Consider the following 23639-nt stretch of genomic DNA (forward strand, 5'->3'; position numbering starts at 1 on the left):
AAAAAAAAAAAAAAGAAAAGAAAAGAAAAAGGAAGCAACATATAACCCTCAGAAGATCTCTCTCTTCTGGTTTTATTACCACAAAATTGAGACAAAAAAATGCTATAAAACTAATTTCAATTTTTTTCTCCCACTGACATTTAAGTCAAGCTATTGTTCAATCTACTGATTAATTTCAACCTAAACTGGCAGTTTACCTAAAATTAAGCAGTCCTTGCTGAAGGCACATTAACATGAATTTCAGAATTCCACTTGGATATTTAACTCTTTCAAATATCTTCACATCATCAAGATGGCAGTTTTATGTGTAACATTCAACTAGTTTTTAGATACTTCAATATTTTTGGAGTGTTTTGGAAGAAGTAAAAGTTATAGTGAAAATCAATCCACCTTTGAACTAGAATACAAATTCTAGCTACCTGTAAGTTTTTAACCATTTGCAAAATATAGTGAAGGTGGTGTCTATTGTTGTTTTCAGTCATTTTCTATCAGGTAAAGCATTATTCAAACCTTAGCAAGCTCAACACAAAAGTCTTATTTCAGGACTTCTGTGTCATGGTAAAGTAGGCTCTCATCTGGAGGCAGGTAAATTTGACTTACAGGAATGATCACCAAGGCCCACAAAGTAGATCTCTGCTTTGGGGTCCCAGAGGGAAAAAAAAAAAAAAAAAAGAAGGTGGTCAAAGAACTGGAGACTTAATCTCAATTTGAAACAATGACAATCATTTTTTTGATGTTTCTCCTATAAGAGCCACATCCTGCTCTAAGAGTGTAGTACAAGGACTGGCAGCCGAGGTGCCTCTAGTGAAGAAAAAGAAGAGCCTCAGTACCCTAGGGGGCACCTAGAACCTAGGACCATGTTGTGTGACAGACGGACAGCGAAGTCACCCAGCCCCAGGAAGCAGGTGCTTGGCCACTCGGAGTTCCTCAGCAGGAAGAAGAATAAGAAGTCACCTCTGGCATGTTCCATGGTTCTGGGGTGAAAAACCTCCCCAGATCCCAGACACCGTGAGAAGACCAGAGTTGGCAAGAAGCTCAAAAAACACAAGAAGAAAAAAGGGGGGCCCTGTACCCCATAGCCTTCTCAGTCTAGGACCCTTGATTCTGCAAGGAAAGGGATGCTGCCTGCATTTGCTCAGTGGAGGAGGGCAAGAAGCAGGCAGCCTTGGGGCATAATGGAAGCAGGGGAGGCCCAAGGAACACAGTGGGAAAGTAAAGAAGACAAAAAAATCCACCAGAAGAGAGGCCACACTCCATGGTCCAGGTCCATGAAGAGCAGCCCTAGGAAACGAAGTAAAAAGAAGCCAGTCGAAATTGAGGCTCCAAAACATATCACCATATGAGATGGCCCTATGTTCCCAGGAAAGAAGAAACTGAAGTCCAAGAAAAACACAGAGCAGCAAAGTCACTGAGGATGTGGCTCTGAAAAGGACAAAAAGAAGAGAAAAGAGAGTAGGGTAGAAGGAAACCCGTGGAAATAGAAAACAGACACAGACACAGAGGTGATGTTGGAAAAGAATGGCAACATGGACAAGGGCACACTGAACAGGTGAGGCAAAAGGTCTTGCAACAGACTGATCTTAAGTTTGGCAAAACAGAAGCTTCTAAACCCAGAAAGTGGACAGTAACCCAGGCTGGCCAGTGGGATACTGCTGGCTTTCAGAACAAGGATCAGTAACATAAATTTCTCAAACATGGGTGGCTTAAAAAATGTGAACCTTCATTTAGCTGCCCTCCTAGCATGACTGCAAGGCCCAACATGACCCTCAGCAAGAAGGCAGCAAATAGCCTGCAGCAGAACCTGCAGCAGGATTACAACTAGGACATAAGCTGGAAGTTCAATCTAGGAGCAAGCTTTGGCTTCTCCACGGCCTCAAACAAAATCTTTTATATTGGCAGGAACGCTTCCAAGTCAAGTTGGAAGATTAAACTCTAGTGTTATGTCACCCTAAACAGCCAAAATTCCTTTTATATTCTTTTGTGAAGATGAAAGCCATCTAATGGTTGTCTTGAATCCAACACCTGCAAAGATTAAGGACGGCTATCTTGATAGGCTTGAACAAACTGGGGTGGAGGAAGCTTAAGAGAACATGTGACTGGCTAAAACTTCCTGTTCTCTGTGTTTAACATTCTATGCCTGTTTGAGACATCAGCATGTATAAATAACATCAGTTAAGTGTTGTGCATGCACTAGACACATATTCAAGTGTTTTCCTTGCATTAATGTGTTTAATCTTCATAATTATAAAATTATTATCCCCATCTTATCCATGAGGCAACTGAGGTTCAGAGATAAAGTAATAAAATTGCCTGTGTCGGTCACCCAACCAGTAAACAAACAAACAAATTATTCTGGCTTATATAGTAGGAGCAATTACACCTTACAAGAGAAACTTTAGGAGAAATTGTAACTATACAAGGTTCAGTAAGAACCCACTGATTTGAACCTCAACATGACCTGAGTAGATTTTTGAGCAGTTGGGGAATTACCAATCTTACCCGTATCAAGCAAAAGTCCCTCGTTCACAGACAGACAAGTTTTCATACAGGAAATATTTGTTTAGAATATATTTGAGATCCTCTATATTCTTGGTTTGACTTTCAATAATGAAATTCTAAATATAAATATAAAATAAATTTTATTCCTCAAGGGAAAATAATTTTCATCTTTCTGTAGCAGTTATTAATGAGAAATCTATGAGGAACAATATATTCCAGAAAAGTGGTTTTCAAATGTCTTTTTAACAGCAGATCCTTCTTTTCAAACAAAATATTACTTACAATACCTATAAATAAAACAAAAGCAGAGATCCTATGTTTAAAGGCAAGTTGGAGAGTTTCTCTTAAACTCTGCCTGACACCACTTAATTCAAAGAACACTGTAGCCTAGAAAAACAAAGAAAACACTATGCATATAAACTCTTGACTACTCAGTCCTTTCCTCCAATTACACAGAATTTAAACCGCAATTCATAGATATTTTTAAATGAAGGAAATTTTTCAGGGAAATTACTTTTTTATATAATCATACAATTATACATTTCAAAGATAAATTAATAGTCAACATCATGCTTAATGATGATAAACAAACAAGGATAAAGATAAGGATGAGGACTTCCGGTTTCCTTTCAGACATGTAAAAAGCTGCAAGTCATCAGTCCCATCCCCACAACAAGAAATATAAGCTGAACAAACTGAAAATTTACAATTCCTCTTAGATCTATCAGAGAACTGAGGTCACAGGGCAAACTGCCACACTGAAAGCTGGAGAGACCCTTGAATACAGACAATCAGCCCTTCTTGCTGTAGACAGTAATTTGCAGGAACCCTTACACAGCGATTGGCAAACTGCTAACCTTCAGAGTTAAAAACTCCTGGGTTGGGTAGTGAGGGGGTTGTTAGTCTCTGGGGAGAACCCATACTTTTGTGTGAATTACCTTCAGAAATCAGGATCTCACAGTGAAGACTGAAGAAAAATTTCCCCCTTCTTCTAGGAATGGTAGGGGATAAATAACCATTTTTAATATGTCAAGAGTGTTCTTTTCACCTTACAAATGCCTGTCTCAAGGAAAACAACTTTACCAGAGCCTTATCTGACCTACAAGAAAGGCAATTTCAAAACATGGGCCCTCTCTAGACTTCTTACACAGGAGAAAAAAATAAAGGCTGAGAAACTTACCAAAGTCGCAGACCTTAGAAGAAGGCCCACTTTTTAAAAGTGAGATTTAATAATAAGATTATAGAATATTTCACCTCCCTGTTACCCTACCACCATATCAACAGGTTTCCAGTATGGTATAACAGTATACTGGAACTGAGAGAACTACAAGATACAGGCTATATTTAAAAAGGAGTTTCTAAAAAAAATCCAGGAAGAAAAAAAAGGGAGAAAAGGAAGAACAAAAAAGGAAGAAAAAAAGGACACCAGGGAATATTGAAAAAGGGAGAAAAGGAAGAACAACAAAGGAAGAAAAAAAAGGACACCAGGGAATATTGAAGCTTCTGACACCTATAGCCACAGCAAACATTAAACATAGCCTAATTTCTAGCCAGATAAACATGAAACCTCACACCAAAGGCTATCTACCTCAGATGCTTAACTGAAACATCCCATCTGACTTTCAACAAAATCTTACAAGGCATGCTAAAGTTAAAAAAAAAAAAAAAAACTCCTTCCTCCCCCCACCAACCATACATACACACACACACAGTCAGAAGAGGCAAAGCTAACATTAGAACCAGACTCAAAGATATTACACAAATTTTGACATTTTCAGATTAAGAATTTTAAATAATTATAATAAATATGCTAAGACTAGTGGAAAAAGTGAACATCAAGAGCAAATGGATGTGAGCAGAGATGAGATGCTAAGAATCAAAATACAACACTAGAAATAAGAAACAAACTGTAAAAGAAATAAATAATGCCTCTCACAGACTCATCAACAGATTGGACACAAACAAGGAAAGAATCAGTGGACTTGAAGATGCAGAATATGTCAACAGGAACTTCCCAAACTGAAAAGCAAAGGAACAAAAAAATAAAAAAATAAACCAGAATATTCAAGGACTGTGGGGCAATTACAAAAGGTGCAAATATATGCAGTGGGAATACCATAAGGAGAAGAAAAAGAGAAAGAACACAAGAACACAAAAAATATTTGAAGCAAGAATGAAGTGAAAATTTAAAAACTAATGTCACACAAGAAATCACAGGAAACATTCCAGGAAACACAGACAACACTAAACAAGATAAATATTTTAAAAATCAATACCTAGCCATATCATATTCAAATTGCCAAACCTTGAGAGAATTAAGAGGGGGAAAAAACCAACTTACTGATGGAAGGACAAGGAAAAGAATACACTGATGTCTCTTTAGGAATAATGCAAGCAAGAAGAGTGGAATGACATATTTAAACTGTTGCAAGATAAACATCCACTAACCTAGAATTTCACATCCAGTAAAATAATTCTTCAAAAGTAAAGGAGAAATAGATGTTCTTAGACAAACAAAAACTGAGGCCATATGTACCAGGAGATCTGCTTCACAAGAAATGTTATCCTTCAGAGAAGGAAAACACAGAGGTCAAAACTTGAATTTACACAGAGTAAGAAAGAGTGTTAGAGAAGAAGTCAATGGAAGTAAAATATTTATTTTTCTTACTTTTAATTGATCTAACAGATTAAAAAATAGCAATATTGTATCTGGTGATTACAGCTTATATATAAGTGAAATGAATGACAGCATGTAAAGGACACAGTATAAGGCAATGGTCCCCAGCCTTTTTGATACCAGAGACCACTTTCATGGAAGACAACTTTTCCATGGACCAGGGGTTGGGAGGATGGTTTTGGGATGTTTCAAGCACATTACATTTATTGTGTAATTTATTTCCATTATTATTCACGATAATATATAATGCAGTAATTATATAACTCACCATAATGTAAAATCAATGCGAGCCCTGTGCTTGTTTTGCTGCAACCAGATGGTCCCATCTGGGGGTGACAGGAGACAGTGACAGATCATCAGGCATTAGATTCTCTCTCATAAGGAGCATGCAACCTAGATGGCTCGCAGGCACAATTCACAGCAGGACTTGTGCTCCTATGAGAATCCAGTGCTGCCACTGATCTAACAGGAGGCAGAACTCAGATGGTAAAGCAAACAATGGGAGAGGCTGCAAACACAGATGAAGCTTTGCTTTTCTGCCCGCCACTCATCTCCTGCTGTGTAGCCTGGTTCCTAACAGGCCACAGTACCTGCATAGCAGTACACAGGTACATCTCATTTTATTGCATGTCGCTTTCTTATGCTTTGCAAATACTGTGTTTTGTTTTGTTTGTTTTTAATTGAAGGTTTGTGGTCTTCAGCACCATTTTTCTAATAGCATGTGTTCATTTTCTAATAGCATGTATTCAAATGTGTCTCTATAACATTTTGGTAATTCTCACAATATTTAGAACACTTTCATTATTACTATATCTGTTACAGTGATCTGTGATCAGTGATCTTGATGTCACCAGTGTAAATGTTTTGGAGCATAAATGTTATGTGTCTTTTGACTGCTCCAACAACTGGCTGTTACCTTCATCTCTCTCCCTATCTTTAGGGCTCCCTGAGACATCATTCAACAATATTGAAATTAGGCCAATTAATAGCCCCCACAATGGCCTGTCAGTATTCAAGTGAAAGGAAGAGTCATATGTTTCTCACTTTAAATTAAAAGCTAGAAATGATTAAGTTTAGTGAGAAAGGTATAGCAAAGCTGATAGGCTAAAAGCCATGCCTCTTGCACGAAACAGCCAAGCTGTGAATGTAAAGGAAAAATTCTCGATGGAAAATTTGTGATTCTCAAGTGAACACCTAAATGTTAGGAAAGTGAAACAGCCTTGTTGATATGGAGACAACTGTAGTGGTCTGGATACAATATCAAACCAGTCAAGACATTTCAATAAGCCAAAGCCTATTCCAGAGAAAGGCCCTAAACTCTCTTAAATTAATAGGTTGAGAGAGGTGGGGAAGTTGCAGAAGAAAAGTTTGAAGTCAGCAGAGGTTGCTTCATGAGGTTTAAAGAAAGAAGCCATCTCCTTAACATTAAAGTGCAAGGTGAAGCAGCAAGTGCTGATGCAGAAGCTGCAGCAAGTTATCCAGAAAACCTATCTAATATCATTGATAAAGAATATTACATACACTAAGCAACAGATTTTCAATAAAGATCCAACAGCCTTCTACTGAAAGATGACATCTAGGTCTAGGACTTTCATAGCTAGAGAGGAAAAGTTCAATGCCTGGCTTCAAAGCTTAGTGGCTAATGCTGCTAGTGACTTTAAGTTTTGACTTGTTCCATTTCTGACCCGGGCTCGTTCATCCTTCTTTAGGCAACCTGGTGGTCCCCACTCCCAGGAAGTCACCATATTGATGCCAAACTTAGTGTGGACACCCAATCAGCAGAGTGCACTACAGCCCAGAACTCCTGGACTCAAGCAATCCTCCTCCCTCAACCTCCCCAATAGCTGGAAGTATAGGAATGCATTGCTGCCTAGACTCCAATTTTGAAAGAAGTTCTATTGTGGGTAAAATGCTACCAAACAGCATCTCATGCTACAGAGAAATCTTTTGTAAAAGGAATAGTCCAGTGATGTGGCAAACATCATTGTTTCATTTTAAGAAATTGTCACAACTACCACAACCTTCAGCAACCACTATCCTGATCAGTCAGCAGCCATCAACACCAAGGCAAGACCTTTCACCAGCAAAAAGATGATGACTTGAAATAAATACCATGATCAAGCAAAATTTATTACAGGCACACAAGGCTGGTTCAACAGATGATCATTAGCATTTTTAGCAGTAAAGTATTTTTAATTAAGGTATGTACCTTGTTTTTTTAGACGAAATGTTATTGCACACTTAATTAACTACAGTACAGTGTAAACACAACTTTTAAATGCACTAGTAAACAAAAATATTTATGTGACTTGCTTTATTTGATATTTGTCTTCTTTGGTGATCTGGAACCAAACATGTATTATCTCTGAGGTATGCCTATATCGTTGTTTGAAAGTGGTCTTAAATTAACTATAAATGTATATTGCAAACTCTAAAATAAACACAAATAAAAAATTTTAAGAAATACGATTGATATCCGAAGAAAGGGGAGAAAACGGCAACATAAAAAGTGCTCAGCTAACAACAGAGAAGGCAGAAAAATGGGACAGCAGAAAAAGAAAGAACAAGTGCATTTACAAATATGATAACTATCAATGCAACTTTAGTGATAATCACATTAAATGTGAATGATCTAAATATACGAATTAAAAGACAGAGAGGATAATAAAATAAAAACTATGTATTGTTAAAAAAAAAAGATTAAAAGTAAAGGGATGGAGAAAGATAAACCATATTAACACTAATTAAAAGAAAGCTGGAGTGGCAATAATTATTTCAGACAAAGCAGACTTCAGAGCAAGGAAAATTATCATGGATCAAGAGGAGCATTACATAATGATAAAGAAAACCTAACAATCTTCTCCAAGATGTATCAATCCTTAAGATACATGCACTGAACATATAGCATCAAAACATGTGAAGCAAACACTGATAGAACTGCAAACAGAGAAAGAACCAAATCCACTAGTATAGTTGAAGACTTCAACATACCTCTATCAGTAATTGACAGATCCAATAGGCAGAAAATCAGTAAGGATATAGTTGAATTGAACAGCACCATCAATCAATTGGATCTAATTGATATTTACAGAATACTTCATCCAACAATATATTCTTCTCAAGCTCACATGGAACATCCACCAAGATAGACCACAATCTGGGACATAAAATACACCTTAGCACATTTAAAAGAATAGAAATCATATGTATACTCTGAAACCACAATGGAATTAAATAGAAATTGATATGGTTTGGCTGTGTCCCCACCCATGCAGTTACGCCCATGCTGCTGTTCTCCTGATAGTGAGTTCTCACAAGATCTGATGCTTTTATAAGGGAATTTTCCCCCCTTTACTTGGCACTTCTCTCTCCTGCTGCCATGTGAAGGAAGTGTTTCCTTCCCTTTCTGTCATGACTGTAGCTTTCCTGAGGCCTTCCCAGCCATGCAAAACTGTGAGTTAATTAAACCTTTATTTTTTTTATAAGTTACCCAGTCTCGGGTATGTCCTTACAACACTGTGAGAACAGATTAATACAGAAATCAGTAACAAAAAGATAGCTAGAAAATACTAAAACATTTGGAATTTAAACAATACATTTTTACAATATTTTGAACTAAAGGAAAATGAAAATACAACATAGTAATAATTTCTGGATATAGTAAAAGTGGTACTTAGAGGGAAGGCTGTTGGCATTGAATGCATATCCTAAAAAAGAAGAAAGATCTAAAACAGTAATATAAGCTTCTACCTTAGGAAACTACACAAAGAAGAGCATATTAAACCCAAAGCAGACAGAAAAAAAAATTATAAAAATTAGAGCAGAAATTAATGAAATTGAAAACAGGAAATCAACAGAAAGAAAAAAAATTAACAAAACCAAAATCTGGCTCTTTGGGGGAAAAAATCAATAAAATACATAAACCTGTAGCTAACCTAACCAAGAAAAAATAACAGAAGATATAAATCACTAGTATCAGAAATGAAAAAGGGACCATCACTACTGATCCCATGGACAGTAAAGAAACATTATAAGTATTTCTATGCTCACACATTTGATAACTTAGATGAAATTGACCAATTCCCTGAAAGACACAATCTGCCAAGACTTACTCAAGGAGCAACAGATAATCTGAATAACGCTGTAACTATTAAAGAAACTGAATCAATAATTAATAACCTTCAAAACAAAGTACCAGGACCACATGGTTTCTCTGCAGAATTCACACCAAACAATTAAAGGAAGGAATGATACCAATTTTCTACTATCCCTACGAGATAAGAGAAGCAAAGGGAACACTTTCTAACTCATCCTATGAGAACGGCATTACCCTATTGCAAAAATAAGACTAAGCTATTATAAGAAAACTACATCCCAGAATCTTATATGACTATAGATGAGGTCATCCTCATGAAAAATATTAGCAAACCATATCAAACAATGCATAAAAAAGAAATATATACCATGACAGAGTAAAATTTATTACAGGCACACATGGCTGGTTCAACAAGTAAAAAATTAATTGATGTAATCCATCACATTCACAAGCTAAAAAATAAAAATCATATGATCATAGCAATAGATGCAGAAAAGCATCTGACATAATCCATTATCTATTCATGCTAAAAGCTCTAGGCAAACAAGTTAAAAATGGATTAAATATCTGAATAGACACCTCACCAAAGAAGATATACATATGGAAAATAAACAAACAAAAAGATGCTCAACATCATATGTCATTAGGGAACTAGAAATTAACACAACAGATATACCAACGCACAGCACACCTATCAGAATGGCTCAAATCTAAAACACTGACAACACTAAATGTTGGCAAGGATATGAAGCAACAAGATTCTCATTCACTGCTGGCAGGAACACAAAATAGTACAGACACTTTGGAAGACAGATTCACCATTTCTTACAATGTTAAACATAGTCTTATCATATGATCCATCAATTATAACCCTAGATATTTGCCCAAATGAATTGAAAAATTACATCCACACAAAAGTTACACATAAATGTTTACAACACCATAGTTCAAAATTGCCAATAATTGGAAGCAACTATGATATTGTTCAACAGATGAATGGATAAGCAAACTATGGTACATCTGTACAATGAAATATTATATAGAAATAAAAACAAATGAGCTATCCAACAATAAGAAGACATGGAGAAAACTTGCGTGCATTTTATTAAGTGAAAGAAACCAGACTAAAAAGGATATTACTGAGTAATTCCAACTATATCACATTCTGGAAAAGTCAAAACTATAGAGACGGCAAAAAGATTAGTGGCTGCCAGGAATTGGGGGTGGAGGATGGAGTGAGGAAGAATAAACAGATCAAGCATAGTGGATTTTTAGTGTAGTGAAGGTACCCTGTAGGTTACCGTAATGTTGGAGACATGACATTATGCATTTGTCAAAACCCAGAGAACTGTGGAAAGAATGAATCTGAATGTAAACTATGAACATTAGTTAATAATAATGTAACAATATTGGCTCATCAATTATAACCTGTGTACCACACTAATGCAAGGTGTCAATAATAGTGTAAACTGTGTGCAGGGTGGAGGGAGATATGAGAACTCTATAATATCAGCTCAATTTTTCTATAAACCTAAAACTGCTCTACAAAAATAGGGTTTATTAGCTTTAAAAAAGATATGGATGAATATTATCATGATTATTGTGCTGGAAACATTAGACACTATAATTTGTTTTGTTTTGAGATGGAGTCTCACTCTCTTGTACAGGCTGGAATGCAATGGCACAATCTCGGCTCACTGCAACCTCCACCTCCCCGGTTCAAGCAACTCTCCTGCTCCGGCCTCCCAATTAGCTGGGATTACAGGTGCCCACCACCACGCCTGGTTAATTTTCACATTTTTAGTAGAGAAGGCGTTTCACCATGTTGGCCAGGCTGTTCTCAAACTCCTGACTTCAAGCAATCCATCCACCTTGGCCTCCCAAAGTGCTGAAATTACAGGCATGAGCCACCACGCCCAACCTAGACATTATAATTGGGTAAGACAATATATGAAGTATAAATATAGAAAACACCTACCAGTTGAAAAATATAATGGAAGTTGAGATCATTTATAACAACAAAACATAAGACCACCACCTAGTAATAAACTTAATAAAGTACAAAATTCATGTAAAGAAAAGGCTAGAAGCTCTATTGGAAAAAAAAAAAAAAGGAACACCATGGGCTGATGCCTTTTCCAGTAAGGGAAGACTTGATATTGAAAAAAGTGTTCATTACCAAAAAACAAACAAAAAACCCTGTTCATTAAAAGCAATTGCAACCCAAATCCCAACATGCCTTTATTGGCAATCTTGAGAAATGAATCTGATTTATACATCACTCTAATTTCAAAACCCAGCACAGTGCCTAATACAAGGTAGTTGCTCAAACAAATCATAAAAAAACTGTGAAGAATCAACAGGGGCAACCTGCCATATCCAAAGTTAAAATACATTTAAAGTGACAGTATAATAAGGACAGAGATCAAAGGGATAACAAGTAATCCAAAAATAGGCACAGCAGATATAGGAATTTAGTATATGACAAAGGTAGCAATTCATATGTCTGAGGGAAAGAAGAACTTGCTAATAAGTTAGTCATTTGGAAAATAATTAAGCTAGACTCAAACCTCACTTCATATATCAAGCTAATTACAAATGAATGAAAAAGTTAAAATATTATTACAAAGCAAAAAAAAATGTATATTTTATGATATAAAAGTTGAAAAGGTCTTTCTAAGCATGACATAAAAAACCATTGAGATTTAAATTCCATATAGCAAAATATGGCTAAAGTCTCAAGTAAAGACATGGGGTGGACACATAATAAAGAGGTGATATCTTTTTTGAGACAGAGTCTTCCTCTGTCACCCAGGCTGGCATGCAGTGGCACAATCTCAGCTTACTGCAACCTCCGCCTCTCAGGTTCAAGTGATTCTCATGCCTCAGCCACCCAAGTAGTTGGGAATACAGGCATCCACCATGCCCAGCTAATTTTTCTATTTTTAGTAGAGATGGGGTTTTGCCATATTGGCCAGGCTGGTCTCGAACTCCTGACCTCAAGTGATCTGCCTGCCTTGGCCAATCTCAAGTGCTGAGATTGTGAGCCACCATGCCTGGCCAAGAGTTGACATCCTTAATATACGAGAGGTATTGCAAATTTTTAGGAAGAGCAATAAAGAATGAGCAAATGACATGAGTAGATAATTCACAGAAGAAAATCATATTTCAAGATATTTAACTTAATACTTGAAATAAAAATTGGAACAGGAGCTGGGGAATGGTAAGATGAAGGGGCAGAATACAAAAGATTTTTAGGGCAATACTATTCTGTATACTATAATGGTGGACACATGTTATTATATTAATATTTGTCAAAACCCACAGAGAGGTCAGGTGCAGTGGCTCAGGCCTATAATCCCAACCTTTTGTGAGGCCATGGTGGAAGGACTGCTTGAGACCAGGAGTTCAAGACCAGCTTAGGCAACACAGTAAGACCCCTATCTCTACAGAAAATTTTAAAATCGGCTGGGCAAAAAGTTAAAATTAGTTGGGCATGGTAGGCACACCTGTGCAGTCTGAGCTACTCAGGAGGCTGGCGTAGGAGGATCACTTGAGCCCAGGAAGTAGAAGTTATGGTGAGCTATGATTGTACCACTAAACTCTAATCTGGATGATAGAGTAAGACCTTGTCTCAAAAAAAATCAACAACAACAACAACAAAACCTACAAAACAAACAAAAACCCAACTAAACAAAACTCCCAGAATGTACATTGTTAAGAGAAAATCTTAAAGTAAACTATGGATTTTGGGTGATAATGATGTGTCAACACAGGTTAACCAGTTGCAACAAATGTACTATTCCATAAAAATGTCATGTATGTGGGAACACGTACTAGCTACATAGGAACACTCTGTATTTGCAACTCAATTTTGTTGCAAACCTAAAATTGCTCTCAAAAAGTCTATTTTAAAAAATTAAAATAACAAAAGAATTAAAATTGACAGTCTTTTTGAGGCTATCAGATCAGCAAAGATGAAATTTCCTCTCAGATTTGAGTAGCTAGGTAGTGGGAAACAAGTTCATATTCTATTATTTGAATTATAAATTAACATTTTTGGATGGTAATTTGTCAATTTCTGTAAAAATAAAAACAGGTCAATTGACTCAGAAATTCCCAATTTGGTACTTTATTCCACTGAAATACTTGTAGAAAATGTGCGATAGACACAAAATTATTCACCACAGTTCTGTCCATATGTAATACCAAATAACTAAAATCCCAAATAGTCTTGCTATGAGATATAGTTAACAGATTATGGTACGGGGTCACTGCATCTAATGGAAAGAAATGTGTCATCATAATTCAAGAGTAATCCTGTCAAAAAAGAATGAGTTAGAACTGCTGTCAAAAAATGACGAGTTAGAACTGCTTTTCTAACTACCAACACAGATAACAAAGACAGTGCAATAAAAGGGAATTCTTGGTATTCATTACAAAGAATGAGTAGATCTACATGTTGACATAAAAAGTATATATATTCTACATTAATGAATTTTACATATATTATTGAAGCAAGCTCTAGATCAGTATACATAGCTTAAAATAAGAAACAAAGTATACATGTATACTTTTCATGTACAACACAGTATAGTTGTATATGAAAAAGGTTTGTAAAGATACACATCAAACTTATAACCATGGTTATCTTTTGATAATCCTGTTTTTGGAATTTAACTTTTTTAAAAGGTAGAAATATAATTTTAAAATGAGAAAAACAATTATATGAAAATATTGTAGAATCACTTTTGTTAATAGTCTTGAGTAGCATTTGATGAAACTAGTTTGGATTGTCCCACTGGACAGTGCTGAAGCCCAAAATATTCACTGTGACCCTTATTTTTCTTAGAATAAACTTCTCTTATAGTATGAGGAAAGAAAGCTACAGTGACCAATTGAAGAAAAAAGTCACTGACTTACCCTCATCATTTCCTTCCTTAAGACCAGATTACTGAAACAGGGAAAAATTACAAAATGTAACATTTAAATGGAAACTATAAAACCACGTAAGTTCTAAATAAAAACATGGCAGTTCTACAAATTGGGCACAGAGAAAGCCTTCCTAACTATAATCCAGATCCAGAAGCAATAATAAAAAACCTAATAAATTTGTTTACAGAAAAATTAATTCAAAGGGAAAAACCCTTCATCTATGACAAAAACAAACAAAATAACAAAAAACAAAGAGTAAAGTAAAAACACAAATGATGATCACCACAGGAATAACTTGTAAAGGTTTTTTTTGGAGTATGATGTAGGACAAAGGATAAATTGTTAACAATATTGAGAAATGGGATTTTTTGGTGTGGGAGAAAGAAGATACAGGTGTAAAAATGATAAAATGAAGTAAAAACCTTGTTGTATTTAATTTAAATTCCAAGAATCAGTATAAACACATAGACCATGTTGCCTAAGAGAGAGCAAGGAAGCTATCAAATACTTATATTAAGGTCACCACCAAAGGACTTGGGAAATCCACTTGAAGAGGCTTTCACTGGCCAAAGATGGCACAATTTGTATATCAAGAAGGATATCATAACCTCAAAGGACTGAAATATCTCAAGTATGTTTAATTTCCTGTTAGTTCACAGCAATACTACAAACAAACTCTGCAAATGGTAACTTTTACAGAGCAATAATGAGCAACTCATTATTTTAAAAACTGGTAAATAAGGAAAATATCCAAGCATCTGTCTTGCCTTTCCTGTAGGAACTATTTCTCAAAGAAAGCAAATCACTGATAAAAGGGGGCCTTTTATATTGTACAAACCTTAATGATGTTCGGAACAATGATCCTCAAAGACTATTTACACCACAAAAAGAGACAAGAAGATATTACCTATCTCCTGATGGAAGTACACAATATCATTTCTAAAGTGGTCTTCATCTAGTGAAACCAGAACTTGATCAAATATTTGGACCAAACTACCAATGTACAGAAAATACAAGGTCAGAGTAACATGCTAAACAATACCAGGAAAATCCAGATTGTAATGCTCTATGGGATAAATTAACCTGTTTTTTTTTTTTTTAACACAAACTTGCAAAGAGAAAAAAAGAATTAAGAAGGATGGAGAGGTAATCTAACAGATTAAAAGAGGTTTAAGACTTATCAATCAGAAGCAATGTTTGCACCTTAGATTCCAATTCAAGCTCCAAGCAAAAGGCCACTGGAAAAAATGTACACACTGATAGGATATATGAAGAAATCATAACACTGAAGGGAATTAATTCTTTTCTGTACGAGTATGGTTAGTTATAACTAAAGAGTGAGGTCCCTAACTTTTAGAGATGCTTGCAGATTAAAAAAACCAAGCATAAAGAAAACAACAAAAAACCAAGCATCAATAAGTGATGATATAAGAGGGACTGGGGCTTGCTGAAAAGAATCTATATTGTACATCTAAAGGGAGAATTATGGCTCACACCTGTAATCCCAGCACTTTGGGAGGCTGAGGCAGGTAGATCACTTGAGTTCAGGGATTCGAGAACAGGCTGGGCAACATGGCAAAACCCCATCTCTATTATACAAAAATTAGCTGGGTGTGGTGGCATGCACCTGTAGTCTCAGTTACTTGCGAGGCTGAGGTGGGAGAATGGCTTGAGCTTGTAAGACAGAGGTTGCAATGAACCAAGATCAAGATAGTACCATTTCACTGCAGCCTGTGTGATATAGTGAGACCCTGTCTCCAAAAAAAAAAAAGGAGAATTATAAATACAAAAAGACCATATAAAATGTGGTGCTAATACAGAACTAAAAACAGGTTAAATGTATACTCAAAATCACTTTTAAGTCCTTAAAAGGAAGAGAGCAGACAGCTATTTCAAGTTTAAATACAAAGCATTTTACAATAATATATAGGTGAAGAAAATAATTTTAGCTTTAAATCTGATGGAAACAAAGAAAGTTTCTGGTTTTTTTTTTTTTTTTTTTTTTTTTTAAAAAAAATTGTTTTTTTTTTTTTTTTTTTTTTTTTTTTTTTTTAAAGAGACAATGTCTTACTTTATAACCCAGGCTGAAGTGCAGTGATGCAATCATGGCTCACTATAGCCTTGAAGTCCTGGGCTCAAGAGATTCTCCTATTCGCAGCCTCCCGAGTAGCTGGCATTACAGGCTCAAGCCACCATGCCCAGCATAAAGTTATTTACTAGTATTTTTGATATGATATTAAAGAAATTAGAATAGCCACTTAGTGGTCAATGGGTATCATATGTATGTTCCTTCTTAGAATCGGAACTAAATATAAATAAGAGCCATTTCTCTTCTCATGTCCTTATGCTTGTAGTATCCTAACCTCTCACAGTTTCCTGGACATATGGGGTCCTTTTATACTCCTGGGCTTGCTCTTAACATTCTGATAGGTTTGTTTTAACATGACAAATTCCTACCCATTCTTCAAGACTCAACGAAAACATAATGCTTGTAGTAAAACTCTCCAGCGATCCCAGAGTTAAACTGTCCAATATGTTGCAACAGCACTATGAAACTACCTTTCATAACGGTACTTATTTATACTGTAATTTATTTGTTTTTAGGGTCTGTATCCCTCAGGATTGGGTGTGATTTTTGTATTTCTATCTTCTAGCACATGTACCCTCCTAGAGGATGCTCAATAAATACTTGCAGACTAAAACTAATTAGCAGTGCTGTAGTGAAAAGCTAACGCTTAAAAAAAATGGCATGCTCTAAGAAGACTTACTCAATCTGTCTGATTCAGAAAAGACTACCAAGAAAAAGCTAAATCATCAAATTATGTAACACTGATCCTATTAGCAAGATAGAAAACTGTCAGACATCATTAACTCTTCCAGCAACTTGTTTATCTTGAAGTAATCTAAACATTTCATCTAAAGCAGTTATTCTTAAACTTGTTAATTTTTTATCTTTTTACACATGAGGTCTCACCATGTTGCCCAAGCTAGACTTGAACTCCTAGGTTCAAGCAATCTTCCTGCCTCAGCCTTCCTGGGCAGCTGGGACTATAGGAGTGCACCACTGCAGACAAGCTTCTTAAACTTTTTGAAAAGTCAACAAACAGCTTTAGCACACTACCCATCCATCAGTTACTATTTGCCGTGAAAAAAAGCGAACAAAAATCTTGAGACAAATGAAGAGAGTAAAACTGACATGCAGTGAAAAAAGTTCCAAATTAACTTACAAACATACACTAAATAGAAAGACATGGTCAAATTAAATGAATGAAGGAAGAAATAATAACCCAAAGCACTGATTTTTTAAAGAACCTTTTTGACAAATAGATTTTATACTACGATCAAGTACACATAGATAGGTCACATATATATAACTGCAAATATTTACCCTCACTAACATGGTAAACTATGATATATTTTATTCATTTTTCTTCGTTGAAAAGAAAAACAGGCCGGGCGTGGCGGATCACGAGGTCAAGAGCTCAAGACCATCCTGGCCAACATGGTGAAACTCTATCTCTACTAAAAATACAAAAATTAGTCGGGCATGGAGGCCTGCGCCTGCGGTCTCAGCTACTCAGGGGGCTGAGGTGGAAGAATCACTTGAACCCAGTAGGCAGAGATTGCAGTGAGCCGAGATTTCGCCACTGTACTACAGCCTGGAGACAGAGCAAGATTCCGTCTCAAAAAAAAAAAAAAAAAAGAAAAAAGAAAAGAGAAACAAACAAAAACCTACTAAAATGATCCACGGTCCCACTATTGGGTTGAGATTTAAAGTTTCATCATTGCTGTCCCATAGATACTTTGCATACTACGGAGGTAGTCATAATCATACAAAAATCTGTACATGAAGTTTACAATAAAGTATAATATCTATAACATATCACAAATATATGAATAGCAAATATAGATTGTAAAAGATATGGTAATTTCTGCCATCAGTTACGAAAAGTGAAATGGAATCTTTGATCTCTAAGAAATGATGGGTATTATGTCTATTAAGACAAATGCTGGCCGGGCTCAGTGGCTCACATCTATAATCCCAACACTTTGGGAGGCCGAGGCTGGGGGATCACTTGAGGTCAGGAGTTCGAGACCAGTCTGGCCAACTTGGTGAAAAAAATACAAAAATTAGTCAGGGATGGTGGCACATGCCTGTAATCCCAGCTGCTCAAGAGGCTGAGGAAGAAGAATTGCTTGAACCCAGAAGGCAGAGGTTGCCGTGAGCTTAGATCGCACCACTGCACTCCACCCTGAGCAATAGAGCAAGACTCTGTCTCAAAAAAAAAAAAAAAAAGACAAATGCTTAGTCCTAGACCTCTAAAAAAAAATGACTCAAGGCAAACAGTTTTACCTGAGTACTATCAAAGGAATTAAAATTTTTAATTTAACCAACATGCTTTTCAACTTTTCCTTCAAGTCTAAGGTTTATTTTAAAAGTTCTTCTTAATTAAACCGTAAGATGGTATGGCTTTAAAAATAATTTTCGTAGGTATCCACCCCAAACTCAAATTCAAGACAAGTCATTCTCTTTCTAACAGATTATTACTTCTAAGCTTCTACTATACAGAAATACTATAGCTGCCACTAAATTCAAGTCACTTAAAAAAAAACACCTCTTAACAGCCAATTATATAATCAAATTCTTAATTGATTTTTTTACTAAAAATAAATACTGAACCATATTCTCTACAACATACCATTAAGCAATGAAGTTCTTTCCATCACTTATATATAAATTTCTTAGTTTAGGGCCACATAATAGATCCACATAAACATAACTCTTAACACAAAACATTTTTGCTAAAAGTTAGTGGTTCTAAAGGAAAATTTTCATGAAACTATAGATGACAGAAGCTTAAATATAAAAGCATTCCAAAATAAAGAATATTTTTATATATCAAATAAAATTGCCATTTACTTTTTACAAGACTGCCACAGACACATGAAGTTCTGTCCAGGTTTTCTCATTGGATCGCCATGCTGACTGGATGCACTGAATGGAGAAGGTTGAGAACTGTTAGGCTGGCCCTGCACTTGTACAGCTGGTGATGGTGGCATAGGAGTGTTCTGTGAAAAAGAACAAATGCAGAGTTTGTAACATAAATGTTGAAAAACATTTATATTTTATAGTACAGTCTTATAAATTTGATTGCATTAACAGTTATGCATTTCTACCATAAAATTTACTCTTCATAATTTTATGATTATATTTAAAAAGATAATTACTTTTATAGAAATATGTAGAAAGTTTGATTCTTTTATTTAATATGAAACCATAAAGGCAATACCACATTATTACTACTGTAAAATATATATTATTTAAAATGAAGATTTTTAGTATGAAACACAATTGTAGATTTAAATGAGAAATAAATATACTATAAATGTACCCACTGGATTTACTTATGTGAATTCTTCACAAGAACAGATCAACTGCAAATTACTACTTCTTTGTATGTTGCCTTTTAGATTTTTGTAAAGAATATAAAGTGAAACAATATGGTAAAAAGCAATGAAAATTTTAGTTAGCAAAAAATGATGTAATCGTATAAATATATTAACTAATTTGCAGCAAGCTGCTTAACAATTTTAGATTTTGAGGTTGCTCAATTATGTATTTTTTGTTATTTTTAGAGACTCACACTGTTGCCTATAAATCCCATCCCTTTCTCTTAGAAAAAAACACTAATAATTACAGTGTACCTTAAACCAATTTTAAGCAATGTATTTTCTTTAAATACCACAAAGGGAAAAATTAATATTAAATTTCTTATAGACATAGTAGTACATCATTTTTAGGGAACTGCTTAAAGGTCATAAATTAAAACTCTGGGAAAACACCAAATATACTTGTTCATTTATAAGGTGCACAGTCATTCATTGCTTAGTGATAGGAATATGTTTGAGAAATGGGTCGTTAGGTGACCCATTTCATTGTTCTGTGAATACCATATAGTGTACTTCCACAAACCTAGATGATTTAGCTTACTACACACCTAGGCTATATGGAATACCCTATTGCTCCTAGGCTTAAAACCTGTAGAGCATATTACTGTACTGAGTGCTATAGGGAACTGTAACACAATGGTTAAATATTTGTGTATCAAAACATAGAAAAAGTATGATGAAAATATGATATTATAATCTTCTGAGACTATCATTATATTATGTGGTCCATCCTTGACAGAAATGTCCTTAAGTAGCACATGACTGTACTGGAAATAGGTGGGCAAGCAGTAAGCTAAAATTGCTGAGAACTTAAATTAAAAGCCATGGTTAATTTTCTTTAGGAAAAAACAGATAAATTGCAAGCACACAAGGCTACTATAACATACAAATAAAAGAAAACATGCTGAAAAACAAAGCTATCAAAAATGGGAAGTCATAAGAACTTTTGAGTTCCAAATTCTGAGGGAAAAAACTACTTTGAGATTGATGCTTCTATAACAGGTTCCCACTCTTACACATGCACCTAAAACATTTTAGGGCAGTACAAAGGTCATACAGATAAGATGAGGATTTTCCAGCTTGACATATCAGGACTCACACTTTCAATTAGACTTTTAACTAGCCATGTGATCTTGGGCTACCTGCTTAACCTCTCTTATCCTCAGTTTTCTAGTGTAAGTAATAAAAACTAAACTTAAGAGATGCTGGGAAGACTACAGAACTATACATGAAAAGCCTAACTCGAGATTCTCAATAAAAGGCAATAATAATAGGAAAACATATTTTGGAGGAAAAATGATCAGTTTAGTTTGGGTAAAATGACAGATGAACCAACTAAAAATGTCTATCAATATAAGTTAATGTTGGAAAAATAAATCTGAAAACCATTCACCTGCCAATTCTAAGAGCCATAAAAACCCTGGACCAGGTGTGCAGTGGCTCACCCCTGTAATCCTAGTACTTTGGGAGGCTGATACGGGCAGATCATGAGGTCAGGAGATTGGGACCATCCTGGCCAACATGGTGAAACCCCGTCTCTACTAAAAATACAAAAAAATTAGCTGGGCGCGATGGTGCATGCCTGTAGTCCCAGGTAGCTGGGAGGCTGAGGCAGGAGAATTGCTTGAACCCAGGAGGCAGAGACTGTGCCACTGTACTACTATAGCCTGGGTGACAGTACAAGACTCCGTCTCAAAAAAAAAAAGAAAGTCTGATGGTGAGAAAGTAGTGTGGAAAGAGGGGTTAAAGAGCAAGAGCAAAGAAAGTGTAAGGGGACGATTTCTTTCTTTCTTTTTTTTTTTAAGATAGAATTTTGCTCTGTCACCCAGGCTGGAGTGCAATGGCATGATCACAGTTCACTGCAGCCTTGAACTCCTGGGCTCAAGCAATCTTCCCACCTCTGCCTCCTGAGTAGCTGTATCTTCTGTGGTAGAGAGAAACAGGATGGTGAATAAACCAGACACCATGACACCTAAAATTAAATTGAAGGAACTGGGAAAGAGCTTTCTAAAGAAGAGGTGAGAAGGAAAGACACTTTCCAAAACCTTGTAAGGAACAAGAATTGTATTTACTCTAACTGTGATATAAAAGAGATACCTTTAGCTAGGCCAGGCATGACGGCTCATGCCTGTAATGCCAGCACTTCGGGAGGCCAAGGTCGAAGGATCACTTGAGCCCAAAAGTTTGAGACCAGTCTGGGCAACATTGTGAAACCTTGCCTCTACAGAAAATACAAAAATTAGGCAGGTGTGGTGGCATGCACCTGTAGTGTCAGCTACTCAGGAGGCTGAGGTGGGAGGATTGCTTAAGCCCAAGAGGCAGAGGTTACAGTGAGCCAAAAGTGCACCACGGCACTCCACTCTAGGCAATAGAGCGAGGCTTTGTATGATAATTTTAAAAATATAAAAAAAAGAGAGAGGGAGACAGATATGCATTTAGCTATATGTATAAGTCTTTAGAGAAGAAAAGTAAGGCATTAATAGAAATCACTGGAAAAGAGAGAATTTTTGTAAATGTGGGCAATTTGTTTCAACTCTTAAAAGTAGGAGTTTTGGCCAAGATAATATCAAAGACCCTTTCAGCTCTAATATTCCCTCATTTTCTTAAATTACCAAGTTTTTTCCTCTCATTAAGTATACATTTAGATCATCAGTACATGCCAACCCTGCTTTATAAGAACACATTAAAATACAAACAAAAAAGTTATGTAATACTTTTCCTAGTTTTTATAATATGCTATTGGTCTACAATCTGAGTGGCAGTACTCTTAGAAAAACATAAACGATAATCTTATGGGTCTTGCTAAACTGTTCTTTCATGGCTACAACTAAATGCTGCCCCCTGAGGCTACCAATCTGCTTTCTGATGGGTTGAGTAACTTTCTCAAGCTCTTTACCAGTAAGATACCAATATTCCATGTTACACAGTACCACTATCAGAAATGATTCACATTCTGAATTGAGGCAAGGCATATGTTAAATATCATAAATATGTACATCCTTAAATAAACTATTTTTAAGTGTAAGAATTTGGCATGTTATCAGATTATGGGAGTAACAGATAACTGACAGATTATGTTCAACACACATTTTGTATAATCCTGAAAAAAACCAAGTCTTAAGTTTTAATATCTAAGTTTCTTTCATTTGGTAAATTCATTTTGATTTTTAATACACCATTTAGCCAATATGTTTCCAACAGATACTAATTCATGAAAGTGGAACAGGGCACGGCTTCTGGAAACAATATCCTATAAACTGTGCTTCAACTTGCAATTATTACATTTGAAATACCAATAAAGAAATGTGCCCTGAAATAGGCACAACTTATTTTATATTTGTATCAACTGCCCAGCTAAATACTACTTAAATATAAAATCAATGGCTCTATCATTTACTTTCACATATATTCTTTTTACTTGTTGCTTTTTTTTCTGTAATAAAATTAATATAGCTGATTAATGGAGGATGGAAGAAACAAAACTGAGAAGAAAAAACATGAATTATAACGGCATTAGAAAGGATTACTTATTCCTTCTTGGCAGGGATGCTTCCCTGCACTCCTTCCAGCCCTGAGCATTCTGCAAGTCTGGAAATCCCTTATTAGGGTACAAGTACCTCCTTAACATCCCTAGACCCCATGAAATTGTAAAATAACAAGTTTTCCCCAAAAAATCACATTTAAAATCCTCTACCCCTTTAAGCTACCAATTCAAATAGTGAATAAAACAGTATTAAACCAAGGTCCAACATGCAACTTTAAAGAGTATATAAAGAAATTTGGCTGGGCACAGTGGCTCCACGCCTATAATCCCAGCACTTTGGGAGGCTGAGGTGGGCGGATCATGAGGTCAGGAGTTCGACACCAGCCTGACCAACACAGTGAAACCCAGTCTTTACTAAAAATACAAAAATTCAGGTTGGCATGGCGGTGGGCACCTGTAATCCCAGCTACTCAGGAGACTGAGGCAGAAGAATCACT

At 35.8% G+C, this 23639-nt stretch overlaps 1 protein-coding gene across 1 annotated transcript in view; it reads right to left on the reverse strand.

Annotated features, from left to right (window-relative positions):
* ARID2 (AT-rich interaction domain 2) overlaps positions 1-23639 on the reverse strand; it is a 196032-nt gene that overhangs the window by 27848 nt on the left and 144545 nt on the right. Inside the window, exon 16 of the mRNA XM_017529648.2 lies at positions 19129-19277. Coding sequence (XP_017385137.1) covers positions 19129-19277 — 149 coding nt within the window. The remainder of the gene's footprint in view (positions 1-19128; positions 19278-23639) is intronic.

The sequence above is a fragment of the Cebus imitator genome, unplaced genomic scaffold (assembly GCF_001604975.1).
Source record: "Cebus imitator isolate Cc_AM_T3 unplaced genomic scaffold, Cebus_imitator-1.0 Scaffold2, whole genome shotgun sequence".
NCBI lineage: Eukaryota > Metazoa > Chordata > Mammalia > Primates > Cebidae > Cebus > Cebus imitator.